This window comes from Eublepharis macularius, chromosome 2, assembly GCF_028583425.1.
Source record: "Eublepharis macularius isolate TG4126 chromosome 2, MPM_Emac_v1.0, whole genome shotgun sequence".
In the NCBI taxonomy this organism is placed as follows: domain Eukaryota; kingdom Metazoa; phylum Chordata; class Lepidosauria; order Squamata; family Eublepharidae; genus Eublepharis; species Eublepharis macularius.
The window spans coordinates 205842375-205867847 of NC_072791.1; the positions used below are offsets into that span (position 1 = coordinate 205842375).

The 25473-nt window shown below is 40.3% G+C and overlaps 1 protein-coding gene across 1 annotated transcript in view; it reads right to left on the reverse strand.

The window, feature by feature from the left end:
• Positions 1-25473, reverse strand: part of CERKL (ceramide kinase like) — a 69767-nt gene that overhangs the window by 15793 nt on the left and 28501 nt on the right. Inside the window, exons 3-6 of the mRNA XM_054970124.1 lie at positions 18974-19105; positions 12570-12633; positions 10122-10264; positions 3996-4070 (exon numbers count right to left, since the gene is read on the reverse strand). Coding sequence (XP_054826099.1) covers positions 3996-4070; positions 10122-10264; positions 12570-12633; positions 18974-19105 — 414 coding nt within the window. The remainder of the gene's footprint in view (positions 1-3995; positions 4071-10121; positions 10265-12569; positions 12634-18973; positions 19106-25473) is intronic.

The window sequence follows — 25473 nt, forward strand, 5'->3', positions numbered from 1 at the left end:
GAGTTCCTACCTGGCATCGGCATAGAGAACAGGAAGACAGGGCACAAGAGAAGCGCAGGCAGATGTGGCCAAGCGAAGCCGCAGTTCCAGGAGTCTCAGAGGTGACCGACCCACAGCGGCTGCACTCATGGCATCCCCTGACCCTAACATGGGCCATGTGAGGTGCCACCCACCGCAGGAGATGGCAGTTCCCAATAGTGGAATGAGCCAGCCACAAGGGCAGGGAAATCAGCGGAGGCCAAACCCACTGAGCTTCAGCTGGGACACGGGCTGGCCTGATTAGGGCTGGCTGCTTAGGGCAGTCTGTGCTGCGGCACAGTTACTAGAGAGCAGAGGTAAGAATTGGTGAGGGGTTAAACCAGGGAGTCCAGAACAAGCCAAGGAGGAGAGGATATTGGCTGGCAGGGTCCAATTCTATCCAGAGGACAGAGGAGCTCCAGGTGATGCTACAACCTGCCCTGCTCTCTTTCGAGGCTTGGGATGTCACTGGTAGACTGCAATGGCTGACGGCACGAAGGGGGCATCGGCAGGGTCCGAGCATCACAAAATATTAAATGCAAAAATTAAAAAGCCCAAAAGAATTTGGTATGTGTCACCTAAGAGGCAGAAACTGGAATTTTCCAGGTATTCCTGATAAAAGGGACAGCTGCTATTCCAGTTCTCTGAAGGCAAACACTTCCCCCTTTCACACGAGACCATGGTTCACCACAAGGACTTTTGAACAGAATTCTGTGTTCAGAAACTGATTCCCAGTTGTGCGGCAGTCCAAATTGGACTAGGACTGTGACAAATGGAGGACAAGCCTTCTCCTCCATGCTGTCAAAATTGCCCCAGAGATGGCTACACATAAGTTTCCCAAATAGTGCAAACATCAGCTCCCTGGAGTCAGGAAAATGATGTAGGGGTTTGTTAAAGGCTTAATATAGTAAGTAATCCCTTATATTTTCAAAGAATGTACATTCAAGCCGGGCATGAAAGGATATATCAATCCTATTAAGGTCTCAAGGGCAAATTCTGTCAGAATAGGGCCTATTCAAAATCTCCCCTGTAAAACCATTGTGGGTATAATATTCAGCCTTACAAACAAGAAAGCTCTGCAGTATCGTGGGAAAGTAAGGTACTACATATAGGGGGTATTGATTTTGGGAAAGAGAGGCCAGAAGACCAGGGTGAACAAAATCTGCAGGTTTTCAAAATCAAGGTGCTATAATTGATTTCTAGGACACAGTTTTTAATTAGAGAAAATGCTTTGGATTTGCGCATCTCAAAAAAATCATCAATCAACATTCCAACTATCGTCAGTTTCTCATCCAGGGCTTTTGTCCAAGTCGATTTATTCCGATTTAGAGCACCTAACAAACCATCTTCAGCAAAGAGCAATTTTAATCTCAGTTCAAATGCATACAGCCATGCTCTTGCTTCGAATGATAGCCGTCCAAATTCTGCCTGCAATACAACGTTTGACACACAATAGGGGATATTCAAATTTTTTCTTAGAAATTGTGCTAAGGGTTGGTCGATATTATCAGAGATAGCTTTAATCCAAATAGCTGAGACATAAAGAATAATGGGAGCCACTTTCAGATTAAAAGCTTGCACTGCTCCAGGAATAGACTTCCCTCCCCTATTGTGGAAAACCGTATTTATAGTCTTTGCACATTGTTTTGCTTTATTAAGCGCAGTTCTAATTTGGACAATCCAGGAGATATCTACCGAAAACAGAATCCCCAAGTAGGAGGAGGTCTTAAATTGCTCAATGTTGGACCCCATCGATTGCCCATTGAGACAGCTTCCATTTCTTAGTCTTGGTGAAAACTAAGATTTTAGATTTAGAGTAGTTGATCACCAAGCTTTTTCAATGGCAATAGAGAAAGATTGCAGGGCCCTTTGCAGCCCAACCCTAGTTCGAGACAGGCTCATGAGTCATGACATCATCCACATAAAGCAGAATAGGTACACCCACCTCAGCAAATTTTGGTGATTGGCAACAGTCATCAAAAATTGATGCTGCATCATTTAAATATAAGTTGAGCAAAAAAGGCGCCAGCAAACATCCCTGATGTACCCTCTTTTCCAAATTAAATGGATTTGTTAAATTCCCCTCGTACCCACATCGTACTTGGGCAGTCAAACCTGAATATTATCGCTGAATAAGTCCTAGAAGTCTTTTATCCATATTAATTTGATTGAGTTTGTTCCACAATCTGGGATGATTTATGGAATCCAAGGTCCCCTTAAGATCAATAAAAGCAGCATCTAATCGCCCTCCCTTACTACGCGGAGAAGCACTCAGAGACCACTGAACCATTAAAGTGGAGTGGGTTGTATCCTTGCTCTGAATGAGGCAGCTGGCTCTTTCAAAAGCAAAGGGAAAGTATCAAATGTACAAAAGACAGATTGTGTGTGTGTTTCAGACAGTTCTGTATAAACCATCAATATTAGACAGGTTTAAAAGAAGATCCCCTCCAAAGATTGGTATAAGGTTTAGTAGTACTTATAATAGATAAATAGTTTTTGTTGTAACTAGGGTTACAACAGAAGACTAGAGGGACAGGGACATGGGAGGGGCACTTTCACTCCAACAGCATTACATCACATCTGGGGAAAACCTGGAAGTAGCATCATGCCCCTCTAGGAATCACAGGAAAGGGAAGCATGGCATCGCTACCAAATTTTCCATGGAAGCAGAAGATTGTTTCGCTTATATTTCTCCCACCGGCTAACAGAGCAGCGGCAGACAGCAAGGGGTTGCTGCTGGGATGTTTCCCACCATAGCGCAAGACCTGGCAACCCTGGATGTAACTGTACACAGAAATAAATTCTAGAAATTAATAAATGCGGATATTGTAGCTGCAATGCTAAACACCTTACGAACATTTGCAGAATTATTTCAAACTAACCTCTGTAAAAAAGCTCAGGGAAAAATCTGAGTTCAAAGAACTCAGCTGCTGATTCAGATAAAAAGCAAGGAACTGGAGGAACAGGCCCATCCTATCATGTGCCCAGAAAAGTTGAAAAACAGTCCGTCCGCCCCCCCCCACCCCCACACCCTATCGTCTCTTCCTGCAAGATATGACAAAAGAAGTAAATGAGATTGTCGCAAGCTGGATTGTACAACCACTTGCCACAATCAGAAAATGTTAGGTTGGAAGCATAATAATGTCCCTTAAGCTTTATAGTTACTGGAATACTCCTGTTTGAATTATACAACTTTTGCTGATGCCCAATGTGTATGATTCTATTTCTCTTACTAATATCAGCATGAAAAAATAATGTAGTATTTTTATTATGGTATGTAATAGGGGTCCAAAGCTTTTTGAGCCTGCGAACACCTTTAGAATTCTGAAAAAGGGTAGTGGGCACAGCTGCAAAATGGCTGCTACAGGAGGTCCCCAACAGGGGTCCCCAACCTTTTCGAGCCTGTGGGTGACTTCGGAATTCTAACAGACGGTGGCGAGTGCAACTACGAAATAGATGCTGCAAAAGGAGGAGCCAACTGCAAAACATAAGTGACTGCAGTCATGCATAACTCCGACAGTAACTCTTCAACATTCCATGCAGAAGCTCTGTTTAACAGGATTCCTTTTTAAATGAACTTACTGTTTTAAAATATTTTCTTATAAATACAGAGATTACCTTCAGTCGGGCAGTGAGCATCTTTGTGTCGTGGTGGCAGCTGCTGCTGAAGCAACATTTTTTAAAGATTTGCACAGCCAATCACATCTCCAATGGCTAGTCAGAAGTCCTGCTGGACAAAAACCTCACATGGTCTCAGCCACTTTCTAAAAACAGTTGGTCGGTGCCAGGAAATGTATTGGTGGGTGCCATGGCACCCGTGGGCACTATGTTGGGGATCCCTGGTATATTACATTAGAACTGCAAATACACTACCATGATGTATAAGATAGATCAATTTGTTAAGATAGATATACACTCTATAAGATAAATCAATTTGTTTTCTAAAAAATTCAGACACTGTTATATAGAACACTTGCCCATGATTATGTTCAATGTTGCAGTTGGTATGTGTTGAACTCCATGTAGAGTATGTGCCAAAATATTTGTGGAACCTGTAAATGTTAAACAGACAGAGAAAATAAAGTGAATTAGCTCACACCATACAAGACAGTAAAGCTGTGTATTTTAAAGAAAGTCTTTGGAGTTGATTAGAGTGAGACGCCTCGCATAAAAAGGTTTATTCCAACTCATGTAAGCCTCTGACTACAGATACTCAGAAAGGCTTAAAAATACTTTTCCCTCCCAGAATTGTGAATAGCTCACTATTTTGCAGAAGGGTTATGTGTTCTTTTGTGGAAACCCTATTCGGGAACCTTTAAAGCAAGACATGCTCCCTTTCACATTTATCTTCCCAGCCACAACAGTGAGGTTCTGCAGTAAGTAGTCCATGCTCAAATCCTACACACACAATATTTATTTGGATGGTCCATGGGATTTACATCTCATAAGAGATGCTTATATTTGTAGCATTATTACATGAAGAGACCCTGTTTCTTGACTTGGAACAATACATACTGTGCCAAGATCCAAAAACTTAAAACCATTGAGTCCAATCAGCTGTGAGAACCCAGCAAAATCCGGACTGATTTTTATATTACACATTTTCTATTTATTTATTTCATGTAGACACTATCTTTTCCCCAGGTGCAGCTTACATTGTTCTCCCCTGCTCCATTTCATCATCAGAAAAACCCTTTAAAGTAGGTTAAGCAGAATGTGTGCGGTTGTCCCAAGGTCATTTAGCAAGTTTCCGTGGCAGAGTAAGGAGTTGATACTGTGTCTTCCCGATCCCAGTCTTATACTCTGACCACGATCACAGCAGCTTTTTCTGCTCAAAGGAACTCACTGTGTTTTTTTAGCTCTGCCATCGCATCACAATATTACAGTTTTGATAAAGGCTACACTTTTCTCAGGAAGAATGTCTTTCCCAGTCTCCCACCCACAATTTAAGGATAGCTTATTCACGATGGATTGTGACGTGATCTTTACTTTAGAAAGTATATATTTTCACAAACTACATAAGCAATAAAATATAGATACTGCTGAAATGCTTACATTCTTTCTTCCAGAGGTTGGCAAAGAACACAAGCATGTACAAAAGTATCATCATTTCATGTAAAGCATGACTGATGAAGGTACCAGACAGAAATTGTAGGGGAAAATGTCCTTGGAAGTGCAAGCACTCCGGCAGAACAATTAACTTAATTAACCAGACAACATGAATATTCATAAGTCTGTTAATGTCTCCCACATCCAAACAGATAAATGTGATGTAATGACTTCCTAGTCAAGCATATCTAAAAGTCTCATGAAAATCGCACCAGCAATGTGATTCTTTGCCCAAAATATCATGGAAATTAAGGCTCATAACAATATTTTATTCTTCACAAATTAATTGAGAGCAGGAATTTAATGTGAGTAATTTAAGACTATGAGATTTACAGTCAGTCTATAAATTTCCCTTTGTTTTATAGCCATTAAGCTGCTTTTTCCTATCCTTCCATTTTTCTTCTCTTTATCCAAATCCTTCTGTTGGGTTCCTCAGCAGTAGTTTCCATAGCAACAAACACTATTCCTAATGGCTAATGGGACCACCACAAGCCTCCTTCATCGGATCTCTTTGATTTTGGCCACCCCACAGTAGCTGGATACATTGGCCCCACAGAACCCGCTTTCCTCCAGATCAAACACTCTTCTAGGAGCAGCTAGTAGTACACCAAAACTTAGTATAGTCTGACTTTCACCATTTAGAAACTGAGGTTCAGTCTTTTACTTTGAATTTCATTCTCATAACCTGTTTTTTAATTACTGCAACACACAGCTAAAATTCAATACACTTTTAAGTATACAAGACTATTTATTCAAGAAAGACTTAAGAAAGCCTACTATAAAAGTTTAAAGAAAACAAGTTTAGAGAAAAATTAGAAGAAAAATTGAGATTTGACATGAATTTTCATTCTGAGAGATTCTGAGCAGGGGCAGCCTTTACTTCCAGGAAGTACCTCCTCTTGGTGACAGGCAGGGTCTTTGAACGGAAACACCAAGGGGAAGGAATTCCCAAAATTCCCCAGACTCAGCCTGGGATTTGAAAAGCTCCCTCAAATTGACCCCAAACCAAAAACTGACCCAAAATGTGGAATGGCAGACTGACCCACGAACAAGTTCACCCTGAAGAGAAAACGGGGTTGCATTTTCCTGTAAAATCCAGTTTCTTCTATGAAGGCATACATTGAGACTGTACGTGTGCAGGCCAGCCACTCAGAAAAGCTTTCTTTAGCGTCTCTAACGCTCCATTAGGGGCTAAATCTCCCTGAGTATGCGAGAGCACATTTTCCTGCCTAAATGATCACGTTGTGATGAAGTGCTCCCCTTCCCTCAGTTCTGCTGAGCCACTGCGAGCTCATGCTGGATATTTCACATCACAGAGTTCATAGCAGGGCAGGAGGGAGGGAATGTGTGCCGGCACAGAAGAAACTTGACAAACAATGGTTAGAGGTAATTGCAACTCCGTTTTCATCTTAGTTCTTCTGTGCAATCCCACACTGGGAGATTACAAGCTACACACAAAGGAGGCAGGTGCATCAGTCCAGAAAAATATTGGTAACTTTATTAACAACAATGAAACCATGAATATAGTGCAACTGGAACTGTAATGAGAACCTAAGACAACTATTCACAAACAGAGCATAAGGGTATTATGTAAGCCTAGACTGATGAATGCAGGACATGGAGGAAGACTGATGACAAAGCCTGAGATCTCGTTGAATGTGCCTTTGGTCAGAGAGAACAGGATGCTGCAGCCTGCTGGTATGCCCACTAGATAGCTGAAACAAGCCATCTAGAAAAGGTCTTGAGATGTGACCTATTTGCCCTTACTGGGACTACCATAGCAAAGAAAGATGAGGATCTGTACGAAATGAGCTCATTCTGTACAAATAAAATGCCCGTTTTCCTTTCAGCTTTATTTTGGGTTATTTTTTGTATTTGGGAAAAATACAGGTAGTGTGATGTTTTGAGATAGAAGAAATTGGGAAGACACCTTTGGCAAACTGGGTCGAAGAATGACCTTTTCCTAATGAGACTTAGTTTGGAGAATCAGCCCTGAGAGCTGCCAGTTCACTGACTCATCTAGCAGATGTGATAGCCACAAGAAAGTTCACTTTAAATCTAAAAGGCAAGTGGCCAGAGGTTCAAATGGTGCCAACATATGGTGGGACAACACCAATGAGACCATTGGGAAATGATAGGAGTAACCAGAGGGTACAAATTAAGCATCCCTTTAAGGAACTAGTGAGAAGAAAATGCTGATCTGCCCTGATCAGTTCTGTGGATCAAACCCATTATTAGTAATCCACGCAGTAAAGTGTGTCCATTTTGAGGCATAAGATCTACACATGGAAGGTCATCTGGCACTGAGCAGCAAATTCTTAATTTGGTCCAAGAATACTAGGTTTATGGACAAATGAGCTATGTAGAGATGGACACAACCCGGAAAACAAATGAACTGTGTGGTTCGTGGCATTTCACAAACTATGAACCACGAACTTTCATGAACCTACCCCGGTTCACGAACCGGTTTGTTTGGTTCGTGAAAACGTCACATCCAGGTCAGCCAAAGACCATTCATTTTGAATGGCCACATCACACATTATGATGCCCTTCCTTTTTGACTTAAACATCTTAAATGGCAAAAGAGGGGTTTTTAAATTCAAAAATAACAAATATTTTATTTAACATAGATAGGAAAGGTCAAGGGAAATCAGGGGTTGAAAATTTCTGAGGTAACTCAATATAGGTAACTGTGAGGTAAAATCAGTACATGCACAGACTTATGGTCTTATGTTTCAGACTAATGAGAGTTTCTTAAGCTCCTCACAGTTACTTAAATCTATATGTTGAGAGGCTTTTATTCCAGTGTTTTCCCACTCTAGTACATTTTCTTTGAGTATTATCTTACTCTTTTTGGTTTCCAGAAAGCTGGTACCCCCTTTCCAGTACCCAAACACCTTCTCTTGAAACATCAGTACTTGTCTTGAGTTTTTAACTGATCCTGCATTAACTAGTGCAGGATTAGAGGCTGCCACAGTTGAATATCAAGCCTTGGATCTGGCAGAAACAGAAGACTCCGCCCTTGGAACCAATGGATGTCTCACAGACATCTCAGGATCAACCTCAAACTTGGATAACAAATGGTCTGAGGAAAGTCAAGGTGTGGAGACAGGGTTCTGGTGATGATGACCATGTCCTCACCTTCCATCTCAGAAGTGGGGGATCAACTCCAAGTGGACGTTTAAATGCATGTTTAAATAATGGAGCTTTACAGAAACATAAAACTTGCCTGACTGACTAGTCTGCATGTGCGCAGTCCCAGTGTCTGCCTGCACAGAAGAATGAAGACGAACCGTTGATCCAAAGGTGTTAGAGACAAGATGCAGTGACACTGCTGTCACTGTGATCTGCATTATGCCCAGCAAGGCTTCTGCCCTACTAAAGGGAGCAGCAAAAGAGCACTGGGCTTCCCACTGGGTTTTTGAGACTGCTAGGGGAGAAGCCCCTGGACCTAGTGGGGAGCCTTACAGGTGTAAAAGAAACAAAATGTGTTGGAACTTTGAACATGATGTTTCATAAGATGATAAGAAGAGTCCAATTGGATCAGGCCAGTAGTCCATCTAGTCCAGCATTCTGTCTCACACAGCGTCCAAACAGTTACCCTGGAGGCCCAACAGCTGAGGCCTTCTCCTGAAGTTGCCTCCTGGCACTGGCGTTCAGGGCTTTACTGCCTCTAAATATGGAACCACTGACAAACCTGTTCTCTATTCATCTGTCTAATCCACTTTTTAAAGTCAGCTGTGCTCATGGCCATCACTATGTTCTCTGGCAGAGAACTGCACATTTTAATTACTAAGTGAGTTATGTATTTCCTTTTGTCTGTTTGAATCAATTGCCCACCAACTTCACTGGATGCCCCAAGTTCTAGTATTCTGGGAGAGGAAGAAAAAGTTGTGTCTGTCCATACCCTGTGCATAATTTTATAAACCTCTATCATGTCCCTTAATAGTGTCTTTTCAAAATTGAAAGTCCCGGACTCTTCAACTTTCCTCATAGGAAAGGTGCTCCAATCCTTTAATAATCTTAGTTGCCTTCGTCTGTACTTTTCCCAGCTCTGCAATGTCCTTTTTGACATATGGTGACCAGAACAGCACATAGTATTCTAAGTGAAGCCACAACATAGATCTGTTAAAGAAAACAATCATTTCTAAATAGCCCTGAATAAGATGCTGGAAGATTCCATGTGAAACCAGTGACACCATTTTTCATATCCACTTTCAGGACAATTGAAAGTCAAACTGTGTTAGCCTCAATTTTTTCTCTTTCATGCAACTAATATTACTGCATGTTTCCCATTAACTTGTTCTTTGATCCTCCTGTTAGAACTCATAAGTTACCAATATTTGCCAGTTTTAAACACAGTTTAACAGATTCAATACTTCGAAGACATGCAAGACAAAACCCCCATGTTTTATTGAAAAAGATGAAAAATAGTAACTATGAGGAAAAAATGAAATACAAGGTAAAAGAACAATTTAACAACGAAACAGCCGCACCAAATCATCCTCAAGAGTTTAAGAGCAACATGAAAAAGTTGGCATCTGCTGACAGACCCAGCAATGTTCCCACTCAACAGTGAAATTCACTCCTTTGCAAATACATTTCTCTAAAACGGTGGTTCTCAATTTTTCATCTCTTACATCCCACCATTCACTCTATCTGGAAAAAAATCCCATTTTTATTGAGAACATTTGTTTTACTTATTCATTAAATATTTTCCTCTTGGTTCAAGATATTTACAAACATTCTGTTATTATATTTACCACTTATGGTAAATTCAGCATGATGGCTTGTGCAATACAAAAGCAACTAGTTCTATTTAACAAACATCCTTTTTTGTGAAATACATGTGAAATGTTCAACTATAACAGTAGCTCTATTGGTTTTGGTACTTACGTCGCAAACCATATTGTTTACTTTATCAAATTGTTTTTTCTAAGCTAATTTATATTCAATAAAATTAACATATGAACATATATGAATTAAATTCTCACCTGCTGGTATTATTCCAAGAGGAATTTGTGCTTTTACTGGTTCAAGAATATCATCGTTGTCCCTCCCAGCATCTATCTGGGCTCTAAGCAAAATACCACGAGCTACCTCATTGGCAGTCCCATCTCCGCCAACACAAACCACCCTAAAACAGAACAAATCATAAGATTCTTCAATACAAGAAAAGCAATTTACTGTCAGATATCATGCATGTTTAAATAGCAATTGATTAGCTTCATATTTTTTCTGGGGCAATTTGATTTCCATGTTTTTGATGCAGTAAAACCCAGAATGAGAATCCATATCTATACAAATGGTTTAATTTCAGTAGTAATAACTACTAAAGGAATTTACATATATTACTAGTTTTAATTTAGTTATTATTTTACATAAAACATGAATTAAGAAACTATTTTTATTATTCAGGCAGTTCTATCATCATCATCATCATCATCATCATACTGGCGTACATGGCTTCCTTTATTGTGTCAAGTCATCCCATTTTGGGGCTTCCTCTTTTCCTACTGCCTTCCACTTTTCCTAGTGAGTCTTGTCTTCTCATGATGTGAGCAAAGTATGATAGCCTCAGTTTCATCATTGTAACTTCTAAGGAGAATTCGGGCTCGATTTGATCTAGAACCCATTCATCTGTCTTTTTGACCATCCACAGTATCCGTAAAACTGTCCTCCAGTATCACACTTCAAATTAATCTGTTTTCTTCCTAGTTACATCCATACATGGTAATGGGGAATATCACAGTAAGAATTGTTGTGATCTTGGACCCCAGCAACACTTCTTTACACTTAAGGATCTTTTCTAGTTCCTCCTGGTTCCTCTTCCAAGTCTCAATCTCCTTTTGATTTCTTTGTTGCATCCTGTTTGGTGCATGATTGAGCCAAAGAATAGAAAATCTTTTAACAATTTCAATTTCTTCATTGTTATTAAAATTTGTAATTCGTCAGTAGTCATTGCACCATCGATTTTTCTATTCCCCCTTTAAAGCCAAATTAACTAACGGCTACTGCTTCATCTTGTGGCAGTGAATTCCACAAACTGTTTTATCGATCCTCCATGCATAGGAAAAATATTTACCACTACGAATTACTTTAAGATTTACTGATTTTTAATACATATGCATCTTGGAATCATTTGTTGAATGAACAAATAAGCTCTGGCTGGTTGGTTGGTGGATGGAAAGGAGGCAGAATGAAGTGGGAAAAGAGGAGAGGATATGGCTGTTGGCAGTGATTGAAGTGGACCCTTAAAAGGCTCAAACTGTATTGCTGCTGATGCAGCACTCTTCCTCATTGCTGCTGTTGTCCTGTCAGGCTTGGGGTTTAAAAGGGCCCGTATTGTGTTGCTACCTTTCCAATCTTCCTCCAAGTTGTCATTGTTCTGGTGGGTTTTCTTGTTGCTGGCACCTCAGGCTCCCAAGTGAACTTCCTGCGACATCTGGGTATGTCTAGGGGCGGCCCTGTCAATGGGGTTGGACCCACTCCAGACACCTGGCACGGTGAACCCAAACTTCTGAACAGGTTTATCTGCCTGCAGTCCCAAATGTTCCTTCATGAAAACTTTATATTATGTTGGACGTTTCAGAGGTGCAGCACTCAGTAGATCCCATCATAAACAAACATTTTCAGCTAGTTTTAAAATAAAAGTGTCTACTTGAAAGAGAAACAGTTTACATTTGTCAGGAATATGTGAGAGAATTAGAAATTGCTTAATTAAAATATTCTAAAAATTAAATAATCAGCACTGTATTAAATTCAGATAATATATATATATATATACACACACATACATACATTAAAATTATGCGTATATTTCATTTACACAAATCTGAAATTATAAATCTGGATCTTCAGCACTGTGATTGCTCTGATGCACAAAGATAGCTCCTGTGAGCACAGACTGACCTATTCAATAGGGGGGCCCATGCATATGAGGCAACTCTATAAAGGTAAACGGTAACGATAGTCCCCTGTGCAAGCACCAAGTCATTACTGACCCATGTGGGGGGGGGGGACATCGCATCACAATATTTTCTTGGCAGACTTTTTGTTACGGGGTGGTTTGCCATTGTCTTCCCCAGTCATCTACACTTTGCCCCCAGGAAACTGGGTACTCATTTTACCAACCTTGGAAGAATGGAAGGCTGAGTCAACCTTGAGCCGGCTACCTGAACCCAGCTTCCACCAGGATTGAATTCAGGTTGTGTAAGCAGAGCTTGGCTGCAGTATTGCAGCTTACCACTCTGCGCCACGGGGCTCCTCAACTCTATAGTAAATGCATAAAATAATTGAAATAGTTTACTATCTATGAACCTTTTGGATACAGTAAGAGATAAAATCCCAATCATTATTAAGGGTGACCTTAGTTCCCATCTCACATGTTTTTCCTAAATTAACTCCACCTTAGAGTAAGAAGAAAAAAAACATACCCTTACCCATGGAAGGATTTTAGGTCACATTCCTTAAGCATCGCAAGAGCATGTCCTTCATACTCTGTAACTATGAAAGAGACATCATTTATTACAACACAGGAAAAAAATAGAGGCAATTTCAAGCAACGTTCAGCTTCTCAAAGTAAAATGACAAACGTATCTTAGAAGGCATGGGCTACTCTCCAGAGAATTACCTTCACAGTGAACTCCTAAGCAGAATTACTCTAGTCTAAGTCCATTGAAATCAATGGGCTTAGACTGGAGTAACTCTGCTTAGAACTGCACTGTCGGTGTGCCCAGTAGAAATCCTGGCATTTTGACCTTGAAGTGGCAGAACCTCCTGCTAAAGCACAACTTCATCCAGCTTCCAAAAACAGTGCAGAATGTCGCCATTCTAGAAACACAAATCTAGTCCCAGCAAGTGTGCAACACTAATCACGAGATTTTGTGGACAGCTGTCATGGTTTCAACATGGAAAAACTGTGTCGCATCAAATGACTTATTCAACAATTTGTAAACGCAAGGTAGCTGTATAGTTATTTTTCGTAGCAAGATGCATTACATTTAAACATTAGTTTAATGACCTCCCAAACAAAATCACTAGCTCAAGCATAACTGACATGATTATATTATAAATATAACAGAATTACATAAACATGTAACAGTCCTTGTATCCATAGATGCACATTTCTAACTTGGACAAGCAAACTATGGTATATAAGAAATACAACCATATACCAGTAACAAAAGAATGTAACACAAGGAGGGTGGCAATACAAGTATATACCAGAGTCTGTAGCCTCTGGAGGAAATGAATCTGCCACTCTGCACTGCTGTCTCTGCTTGCTGATATCCTATGCAGTACAATAAACGCCAGCAAAGAAATAAAAAACTGGCATCCTGCAGATGGCATAAAGCATCATAACCACATTTAGCATTTTCTGGGGCATCTTTGCCAGAAGAGACAGCCCAGCTGCATTCACTCATCAAGGATTTCTGCTGACTGACATGACACTTCCAGATGGATTTTTTTTGTGTAAGAATGTGCATTATTATATGCAAGATTACATTAATCTTTCATGCTTGTCTGTCCTTGGTGATAGTACATTTTCTCTCTGTTTCCCCTCACACTGTTAAAAAGAACCGGGTGGCTGTTTAAAAACAATTTCAAACATCGCCATTATTCTTATGGTGTAATTAAGCAGACTTATAAGCCTCACCTGCTTGGTAAGGAGGGGTAGCAAGTGGCCATGTACAACACCATAGCACTGTTGCAAATAAGGAACTCCAGCCACGCAACAGAATTATGAGTGCTGTCCTCTTGACCTTTAGGTGTTATGAACCAAAAATAACATGGGCCACCCAGGAAAAGCATTGTCCCATTATCACCAATGCACAACTTAGCCTCTCATCCCTTAAAGCTGAAAAGACAGGTGGGCAGAAGGCAAATCTTAAAATATCTTTGCTTTGGTATAAAATAGTAGGTAAAAGGTAAAGGTGCAAGCACCGAGTCATTACTGACCCATGGGGAGACGTCGTATCACAATGTTTTCTTGGCACTTTTGTTATGGGGTGGTTTACCATTGCCTTCCCCAGTCATCTACACTTTACCCCCAGGAAACTGGGTACTCATTTTACCATCCTCGGAAGGATGGAAGACTAAGTCAACCTTGAGCTAGTGATGTGAACCCGGCTTCCGCCAGGATCGAACTCAGGTCATGAGCAGAGCTTGGGCTGCAGTACTGCAGCTTACCACTCTGCGCCACAGGGCTCTTATAAAATAGTAAGCTGTATTAATACTCCAAAAATCCAGTATTTGGCGCTCCCCCATAATACTAATGAAGTTTTGGGAAACGGGTTCAGGACAGGCAAAAAGATATACGTATTTACTCAACAAGCAATTAAAGTGTGGAATTCACTTCCAGTGGTCACGAGCATAGATAGTTTTAAAAGGGGATTAGACTCATACTACCTACAGTGACTAAGCCTTGGAATATCAGCACCAAGAAAAAGCACCAGAGGGAGGCCTTGGCTACAAATGTGAAAGCCTGGGGAAAACACAGTCAAATTCAGGAAAAAAAGGGGTTTCCATTTTTTTCTGAGGCCTATTTCTCTATTTTTTGACAGAAATATTGGAAATTTTGAGAAGTACTGAAAAAAACGCCAATTAACTATTTTCTCTTTTAAAGTAAATGAAACATTTTTAAAGACAAGGAAGACATGCTGTAGACATATACAGCTCTTAAATCCAAAATGTATTTCTAAACCTAGAAGGATACCTAATCTTCATGAGGGGGGCATAAACGGCTTTCATTGCTTCTCAATTGTCGCATGCCTTCTGTTGTCCTTTTGACCTGACTCTTTCCTTATGGCTGACCTTTCAAACTACTGTGACAATGACACATATGCCCACAGACTGAGTAACAAGATAATACTCTACTCAATAGTTCAATGCTTTAATGTTATTAACTACATATCAAAATATGCTATTAATTTTATTGTGAGAGTGTGACACTTCTTCTAACCATGAAATAACCTATTTTATGTTAGTTATCACAAAGCTTGTGTTTTATAACTCCTATTTTTTTCTACTTGGCAGATAGCAAAAATTAAGATACATAAACTAAGGTATCATAGGGAGCATCAGCTTGCAATATTCTCCCAAGCATTGGATAGCTTATCATATATACTAATAGCCCCAATCTGTGGATACTTAAATCAGTGGATTGGGACTGCACTAAAGTTGGGGAAATTATTTTACAATCTCTGGGATCCCCACCCCAAACTAGAGCTGTTATCTTCTGTTTGAACACAGCTCTCAGCATCGCTCTTGGCCTCAAGAGGGAGCTGCAGCCACCGAGGCAGCAAAGCTGTGGGCAGGTGGGAAGACCCAGGCTGGGAGAGGAGTGGGAGACTCTGCAGCAAAGCTGTCGGGGAGAGAAGCAACGGCTGTCACAGAAGCTGCAGGCAGGCCCGAGAGGGAAATGGAGCCACCACTGCTGAGGCAGCAAAACATTGAGTGGGCTGGGGAGAACTGGAGCCACCAGTGCCAAAGCACGGGGTTGCTGGAGGAGGGGTGGAGAGAGCAGAAGCTGCTGCTGAGATGGAAAAGCAGCAGGAGGCCAGGCTGCAGGACTTGTCACCACTGCCACCATTGTCGAAGCAGTGAAGCTGGGAGCAGGCAGAATGAGAATCCTACCCCCCACCCCCCACGATTCTTGCAGGTCCCCACTTATATTTGCAATTTTGCTTATAGAAAACTAAGGCATTTATAACATCAAATATTGCAATTGAATATGCTAAATAAGTTTAAAATGATGCTCTTTAAGTTATTAGAGCAGTAAAATTAGTTTAGTTTAAATGTAATTAATGTTGTCCACAATTAATTTGCTACAATGTGTGGAATGATAATACAGCGTTCAATGTTATCAGCTTTATAAAGTTAAACTTGGTGTCCAAATATGCTGCTAATCCTATTCTGACTGTATGACACTGTTTATATCCAAATCATTACGTTTCCTTTTGTTTACAATGAGAATTGTGTTATATTTTCGACTATAATTTTTTCCTACCTTTCAGATGGCAAACACATACATGCAAAGGTAGCATAAGGCACAGCAGTTACCTTTATGCAGTATTGGGTATATTCCCAATATTGCTTGCAGAAAGCTATGGCACTTATACATTCAAATTTCATAAATATGCATATAGTTCAATTTTGTATGTTGTGTTATAAAATATAAACGACGTGTTTTATGTTGTTAAAATAATAAAATACATTTGGGTTTGATAAGGAAGTATTGCACATATTTCGATTTCATCCAAAGTGGGAAAAATGACTTCCAATTTTTTCAGACTTTATACACAGCAGAATCAAAGCATCCCTCGGATGAAGGAAAAGCACTTCTGCCTGCACAAGCATACCCGTGATTTCCATCTGGAATTGTAGCCTTCTATACTGCATTACACACTATTCTCAATGGTCCCTCCTTTGGGAACAGCCTTTGGAGAGGCACTCAGGGTACCGGAGGTTCCCAAAGCAGAGTTCCACTTAAAGTCTCTAGATCGATCCACTGATCACTGATTCACCTGGAATTGTGAACACAGAAGGCAGTCAAACTTATGCTTCTGTCTTCTTAAATTTTCACCTTCCTTACACCTTCACTCAGCCTAATAGTCTTGCTGCAAATCATTTTCCAGGAGGGGAAGATCTGGTGAAATACCAGAGTTTTGAGTAATCGTCAATATCTGGAATTAAAGACAGCTGAACAAAATATATCTGGTGCATGCATTTCTCAGACACTTTTGCAACACTAAGTCTGAAATATGTATTTAGAGATTCAGGTGAGATCTGTGTCATGTGATTTATTAAAAATATTTATATTTCCACCTTTCTCCTGACCAACTCTGGATCTAAAGCAGTATCAACAGGAATATAAAACAGGAATATAAAACTCAATAAAATTGTATGAAGCCACATAATTATAAACATTTAATACAATAAAATACATTAAAAACACCATTCTAAAAACACTGTGCAAAGCTGGGGGAAAATACCCTTTGGACTCAGTTACGTGATAGAGAAGAACTATTTGGATTGAATATTTGACAGAACTAAAGTACATGTAATTTGCCAGATTAGCCTGTAGGAGGAGTATTCTCTTTCAAAAAAACTCCAGTGTTCTATGAATTATTACAATATGTCATGTGCTTAATGTTACCCTACCTTATATTAAAAAGATTAAATTTAATTATTTATTTACACTAGGCATTACACCAGTGTTTCCTCCCATAGCAGACTAGAAAACTTAAGAAAGAAAGAAAGAAAGAAAGAAAGAAAGAAAGAAAGAAAGAAAGAAAGAAAGAAAGAAAGAAAGAAAGAAAGAAAGAAAGAAAGAAAGAAAGAAAGAAAGAAAGGAACGAAGGAAAGGAACGAAGGAAAGGAACGAAGGAAAGGAACGAACGAACGAATGAATGAACGAACTTTGCAGTGTAAACTAGAAATTACTTTTCTAAGACTGTCCCCTTGGAAACAAAACTAGGGTCAGGTTCAAAGCAGTCAAGTTTTGTGTGCAGTCAGGGCACACACATGCCCGGAGTTGATTTTTCTGTCTTATGCTGCATCCCCTGGCATTCTATTGAGAGAGAGTCCCCAACTTTCAGCAGCAAGTTTTATAGTAGTTGGAGGAGAATGTTCTGAAAATTACCAGTATTTTATTATTTATTAATAAGATTTTTGCCCGCCTTTCAGTCCCCACAGGGCCACCAAGGCAGCAAGTATCATACACGTGGCCCCTTTGGATCCCAGCCTATGATCTTTCATTAGAAATCCAAACTAACATTGTATGAATGCTGGGAAGTCTGAAACTTACTGAGTAACTGAAGCAAAACGCAACTTGTTAAAAAGACAAATTTTTGTATTTTGGCAGCTGAAAACCATCATAAACATAACACGTTGGATCCACATTAAATTTGCCAATAGCAGAACTGTACTGTTGAGCTGGATCCAAACCAAATTGACAGTTTCTACTGACTCTCCCTTCCTGCTGCAGGCTCACCCCACCCCCACGTACCTCTGTGTCCCCTTTGCTACAGGAGCAGCATTTCATGGAGACCAGTTTATGCCTCCTCCCCCCTCCCACTGCAGGCCACCCCTGTGGAATAGGGGACCCAGAGATACCGGGGGGCGGGGTTGAGACTGCAGCAAGGAGAGTCAGCAGAAACTGCCAATTTAGTCGGCATCCAACTCAAGGTTTACTCTATTAATATAGATTAATTACATTCAGTTTTGCCCTCTATTTATACTCAAGAGTCAGTGATTTATCGAATATTACAACTGTTTTAAAACAGTGTAAACACAAAGAAAACGTAATACTTTGGCGAGGACAAAAAGACTAGTCTGCTGGATCTTCCTGCTTTGCAGAAGGATGTGCCCCCACAGACATTCCCATATTAAAGCTCATCCACCAGACCTCTATCACTGAGCAGACTGTTAGTTCTGCTCCCCTAAATGGAAAGGGGTAAGGGGGATTAAACCAAAGCACTTGCCCCCTCTTTGACCTATAGCTAGGCCATGTCCTGACAGCACCGATCATCTACTCACTAACTAAAGGGAAGAAGAGATACTGCACAAGGTCAGGGTCAGACTGTTTCCTTTTTACCACCAAGGTGACACGTGATAAAAATCAATAGATATATATTAAAACAACAACACTCCAGTAACTAATAACAACAATGAACGGTATTTTAATGGTAGGAATATATGAAAAGATGCAATAAACACTGCAAGTTCTTGTAAAGTACATGTACAAATGGTACACCTGAAACAGAAAATACATACAGACTGCCTAGCTTGCGTAAGGATCAGTTTCAAAGGGGTTTAAATCATGTTCTGCAAAACGTCTTACCTATAAGGTCAGTTCTGATGTCAGCAACCTTAAAGAGAGGTGCAACTTGATCATAATAAATGTGAACAGCCTCTCTTCTATGACTGTATGGATTGACAAACACTTTTAATGACTTTGGCCTACTGGAAAAACCTAAAAATAAACAAAGCACCAAATTATTAACATTTTAGAGGACAGCACAATTGATTCAAATAACTTTAAAAGACAGCCAGAAAAATAATAAGAAAAAAAATTATACTTATAATCAGATATGTATCTGTTCTGAGAATAAAAACAAACAGCCTAGGTGATCTGTACCCTCCTTTCAGAATGAGGATGTTCATTACGTATATTTGACACCTCCATAATCCTGGAAGAACTGAACCACTAACTTGCTTATGCATCTACTGCTAAGAATAACCCGTACAGATGAGTCAGTCACCATCATCAAGAGCATTATGTGACAGCTCTAACGAAAGAGGTTTCAGGTCAGGGTTCAGACCCGAAACAGGGTAGGAGAAGGAGGGGGGAGATAAAGAGGAGAAGGCAGAAAATATTCTCCTGAGATTTTAAAAGGAAATGCCTCTCAGCAAGGATTTGACAATAGTACTCCTTCACAGTTGGTGCTGAGATCGGATACTATAATTTACAGAATCTGTCAGTTACACATCATGCCACACAGGAGCAGGTGCAAAAAAAATAAATCTGTGCTTGATTAAAGGATCACAAAAAAAGGGATATAAGAGGAGGAAAAGGAAAAGCCAACTTGCAATACAAACTCACATACTTCACTATATGATATTTTAATCAATAATATGGATTTTCCAGGAAAAATGTTTGATTCAATTTTAAATAAGTTATTTAAATATTTAATAATACTAACATTCGATTTATATGCTGCCCTTCAGAACAACTTAATGCCCATTCAGAGTGGTTTACAAAGTATGCTATCATTTTCCCCACAACAAACACCCCGTGAAATGGGTGGGGCTGAGAGAGCTCCAGAGAGCTGTGACTAGCCCAAGGTCACCCAGCTGGCTTCAAGCGGAGGAGTGGGGAATTAAACCCGGCTCTCCAGATTAAGAGTCCCACGCTCTTAACCACTATATCAAACTGGCTCTCTAACATTAACTAGCATTAATTTTCCTAACTTTAAATAATGTTAGCAAAATTTAAATAAAGTTAGCAAAAGAAGGCAAGTGCATCATGTAAAAGCCTGGACCATGTACAAACCTTAGGGTTTGTCCAGGCTTCATATCACACACTTAGCCCAACTAACTTGATTGATTTACAGCACAACAGCCCTGACAGCTACAGATACACAGACTACATTTATATACGTGGAAAAATTTCCACCCCATGTCAATCATTTTAACATGCTGAAGTATTTAGATTTCACAAAATAAATAACTATAAACCTCTATCTCCAAATCACCAGACCTTTTCATAAATAATAAACATGCCTATACTAGATGAGGCTAAATGGGATTATCTCACAAGTATACTTTTACAGTGCTTTACTTAAACTATTCCACAGATTTATTTAGGAAACTCTCACTCTCCCCTTTCTCCAAAGTACAATAGTTTTAAAGACGACACTGTTTTTCTTACACATGCACTGCTTGGGAGACAGAGTACACTTGAACGTAAGTCCACACAGAAAGTAAGTCACCTGATCATCCCCAATATAAAAGCCAGTTCGGTGTAGTGGTTAAGAGCGCAGGAGAGCAGGATTTGATTCCCACTCCTCCACTCGAAGCCAGCTGGGTGGCCTTGGGTCAGTCACAGCTCTTTCAGAGCTCTCTCAGCCCCACTCACCTCACAGGGTGTTTTGTTGTGGGGATAATAATGACATACTTTGTAAACTGCTCTGAGTGGGTGTTGAGTCATCCTGAAGGGCGGTATATAAATCTAATGTTGTTGTTGTTATGTAGAGAGAGTCTCAACACAAGCTTTTACATCCCTCTCTGATCTGTGGTTGCTGTGTCTGACTAGGATCTGGGAGACCCGGTTTCAAATCCCCATTCTGCCATGGAAGCTTGCTGGGTGACCAGTTACATGCTCTCAGCCTAACCTACTTCACAGGGTTGTTGTGAGGCTGTAAGCCACTCTGGGTTCTCACTGGGAACAAAGGAAGAGTATAAATGAAGTTAATTAAATAAATTAATATGTCAATCCAGAGCCCATAATGATAAATTTCTGCTCTATGCCTGAATTAGTGTTTTCCTGTGTTTTTAAATATATATTATAGTTTTTGTTTTAATTGTTTTTTTATTTTAATTGTTTCTGCTTGTGCTAACAGCTACCTTAGTGGCCATGGTGGGAGAGAAAGGTGGGATGCAAATTTTGTAAATAAATAAAATGCCCTTGGCAACTTCTTGGGATGAAGACCTGTGCATGACTCCTACGGAACGAATCTTAAGTTAAAAACCTTAAAACAAATTACAAAGTCAAAAAAGTAAACAGTGATACATGCACACGCACAGACGTCAAAGAAAAAGACGTTTCTGCATGAAAAGTTGGTGGAAATGACCAGGAGCAGGAAGATGAGGAAGTGAGAAGAGAGGGGAAAGGCAGGCGAGAGGCTGGGCGGGGCAGGGGGGAGAATACTGCACAGGCAGGAAAAGGAGCCGGGCTAGAAGTATGGACATGTGCCAGAAGGAGGAAGAAATGAATGGGTGGGAAGGAAGGCAGAAAGACAAGGCAGCTCTCCGGGGAGATGAAGGGAAATGACTTTCAGAACCAGCAAATAAAATCTTGAACATTTCCTGATCCCTTTCAAATATTTTCCTAGCTTCAACATCTGGATTTCCCCTTGGTATTATTCTAGTGAACATCGTTGCTTTCCTCTCCAAAAGATGTAATATTATTAAAGAGCCTTACATGATAACGGATTTTAAACTGAACCATGTTAAATTATTTCAGCACCCATTACCATCACGTCCCCGCCATAATTGGAAGCCGTGTTTTATTGCATTGTTGATTGTTGCTTCCCTCCTGAACTGAAACAGCAGTCTACAACAGAATAGCCAACTGTTCCTCTGGTAGTAACAAATGTGCTAATATGCACTAGTTTAAACTTGATCTATCAGTGAATCAATGAACCATGAAAGGTAGGGGTTAATCAGGGCGTTCTGAAAACAAAGGCTCACAGGGCAGCAGAGACGCTACCCTCAGACACACATCTGTGCTGTTTTCAGCATTTAGTTTTATGGCAGCAGGGTTATGTTTATAAAAGTTAAGAGCTTAAAATGATGTCACCGTCATATACTTCTATTAATATTTTATACAAAAAGACGTAAGAAAATGGCTACATAGAGACAGAAGTAATTATGTGAATAAACATTTTTCATGCTAACTAGAGCTATACCACTGTTCATGCTACAGTGTTAATGTATAACATTAATGGGATAATTAAACCTTTACGCATGATGCTTTAGACATTCACATTAAAATCTTGTTTGAGAAACATATTGTGAAGAAGTAGTGTATATAACACATCTGTTCTAAAAACAGTTATATCTTTTATCCTGGAAAGATGGTGTTCAATTACTCACTGCTAAAATCAAATAAAATTCAGGAATCTAAAATGTAAATTCAGGTTCAGATTCAAGATGGACAAAATTCTGTAGTTTTTGTAAAAGTAAACCTACAGTTATTGCATGATAAAAAGGGGGGAAATGCTGTGTTAACTTAGTCTGATTTTAATATTTAACTTCATAAAAATATTAACTTATATGAAATATAGTGTTCTTTTGAATACATCACTAACCAAAAAAGTTTAATCTCTCTTTTTAAAAATTCTTAAACTTCAAAGTCAGCCTTGGTGATGAGCATCACTTCAAACATGAAAGCATAATACTGCAAATCCATTTCAACGTGACCAACTTTGGTACTTTGATGCTTGTCCTCATGAAAACTGAAGCAAATCAGACTTTTGTAAACTTCTTTTAAGAGGTGGTGTTATTCATTTTATACCATTTTACTACTGGGACACAGGCAAAAATTACATTCAGTGGACTCTAAAGAGAAACGTTCAAAGGAGGAAAGAACTGCGGCAACATAACGGGATAAATCATATCAGGTTTTCAGATCATTGTCAAAAAAGAAATACTGTTATAACTCTCAGCAAAGGGTTTTCAAGCTATCTTCAACAGAATAATCAAATTCAATTAACTCATCTCCATTTTTAAAAATTTCTAGCCTTTGATAAGAAATCAAACTTTATTCCCAGCTGATCACATAGATGTAATACTAGCTTGATGCCCGTGCTTCCCTACAGTATTTAACTACTTTAAGTCCAATTATAATACTTATGGGTATGTAACATTTTTTGATTGGGGGGGGCGGGGTTGAGTTGGTTTTGTAGTATAATAGCATAGTACCCCCAAGCTTCACAAAAGTATTTGAATAAAGCAAAATGTGTCGATGCCGAAAACTGATGAAGTAAAATTCGAAATGTAACAGTTATTTAAGAGATTTTTAAAAGGAAACGATTGTAGTGCAATAAACAAAGTGAAAAATATGTACAACCGTTTTTTTTCTACTGAAGGACCTCTTTGTAGACCACATTGGTGGTTTTCTCCTCAGGTGCTAGGATCACTAGGTTTCAGGGTGAGCTCACTCTGGAACAGGCCACGTAGAACTGCCCATGTGAAAAGCAATCCTCCCTCAAGTCAATTCCTGCCATCTTCAGTGTCTGCCCTTGGGACTTGATTGTCATAGAAAAGCAGGCCTTGAGGGGGAACTGAAGGCTCTTGAACTTGAAGAGGTTATCTGATGGTATGAATGGTATGCGTGGTATGAACCCCCACCCCCCCAGCACTGCCAGTGAACAATGTGGCCTTGATGATGTTCCTGTGGAGGGTTTTCACTCACAATCTGGTGCCATTGCAGAGTTTGGGTTGATTGAGGTTCAGGAGCAGCATCACTGGAGCCCCCACTCTGAGGAGAAGCTTGTGGTCTGGGAAGCCAGGAGGGTTGAGAGTGTTGAGAAACTCCATGGGGTGGTGGACCACGTCATCCATTTGCCCCACTGAGTCCCCAGATCTGTACTCCATTTCTGCCCCTTTGAGGGAGTTGTGTTTCATTAATGATGGCAGCCTTGTCATTCCTAGGGGTCAGAATGGCACGCTTGCACAGCCAGTCCATGAACTTCTGCGTTATAGTAATGATATTAGGGTATATTGTGGTTGTTAGGTCTGCTAGGATCGTCACTACTGTGCCCAGATCTGCAAGTATGGTCACCTTTTCCTTGAACTCAGGATATTCTCTGTTCCCTATTTTTAGTAGGAGTTCAGAGAATTCCCTAGCAGACACCTCGTCTCTCAAGTGGACCCTCATGTTTCTTCTTAGTGAGAGTTTCCTGGTGAGGGGCCACAGATACAATGCCTTGACACACACAATAACCTCGTCAGCTCGAGTTCTCCTTGGGACTACTGGCAGAGTGTGCCAGAAGTCTCCAGCCAGCAGCACTGTGACTCCCCCCATCACTCTCTTGTAGCCCGACATCTTGCCAGGAGGCTTCTTGGGGGCAGTAAAAGGTGATGGCTGCAAGAGGTGTGAGGTGGAGTTGGACTGAGGGAGGGGTGGTGTGGTGGGCACTTCGACAGGTTTATGTGAGAGGTTCACATTGAAATGGCCCCTAGAAAGGCCATGCATCATCTCCCCATGAACATTTAAAAACTCAGCTGCCATACTTACTTTTATATAAAATCCCTATTCAGGAGTCTTGTACTGTCTCTCTTCAACTGTCTGCAGTTTCTTGACCTGATTTTTACCTCAGAACACAGAGTTCCACAAGCAGGCGGGCATCACAGTAGGGTTGCCAGGTCCAAGTTGGGAAACTCCTAGAGATTTTGGGAGTAGAGCCTGGATAGAGTGGGGTTTGGGGAGAGGAGGGGCCTCAGAATGATATAATACCATAGAGCCCACTCTCCAAAGCAGCCATTTTCTCCAGGGGAACTGATCTCTGTCACCTGGAGATCTGTTGTAATTCTGGGAGATCTCCAGCCACCACCTGGTGGTTGGCAACTTTACACCACAGGGAGATTGGCAACCCTAGTGAACTTTTAGGGGAAGACTGTGAGGTGTTTTTTACCTCAGGACACATTCACTGACTCCCTTAGCAACTGTTTAGAATGTTGGCCCCATATGCAAAATGACCCTGAAAGCTAGCCCAATCAAGGAAGAGTGGCTGTGTTGGCAGTTGGCAGAGGAGGAGAAGCCTGCCAGCCACACAGGGAAGCTGTATCCCTATGGGAAAACACATTTGCCCCCTTAGGGAGCAAATTTCTTAAAATCCCTTCTTTAGTGAAGTTCACTCTACATCACAAAAGGAACATTCTCCCCAAATTTCAGGTTTCTAGGTCCAGGAGTTTGGGCTGGGCGTTGATGAGTCAGTCAGGACACTTGTCTTTATATATATAGATTTACTTTGCTGCTCACTTCTTTCACTTGTGCTAGTCTGGGTATAACAAAAATTGTCCTTGTAAACAACCCAGATGACTACAAGCACTTAA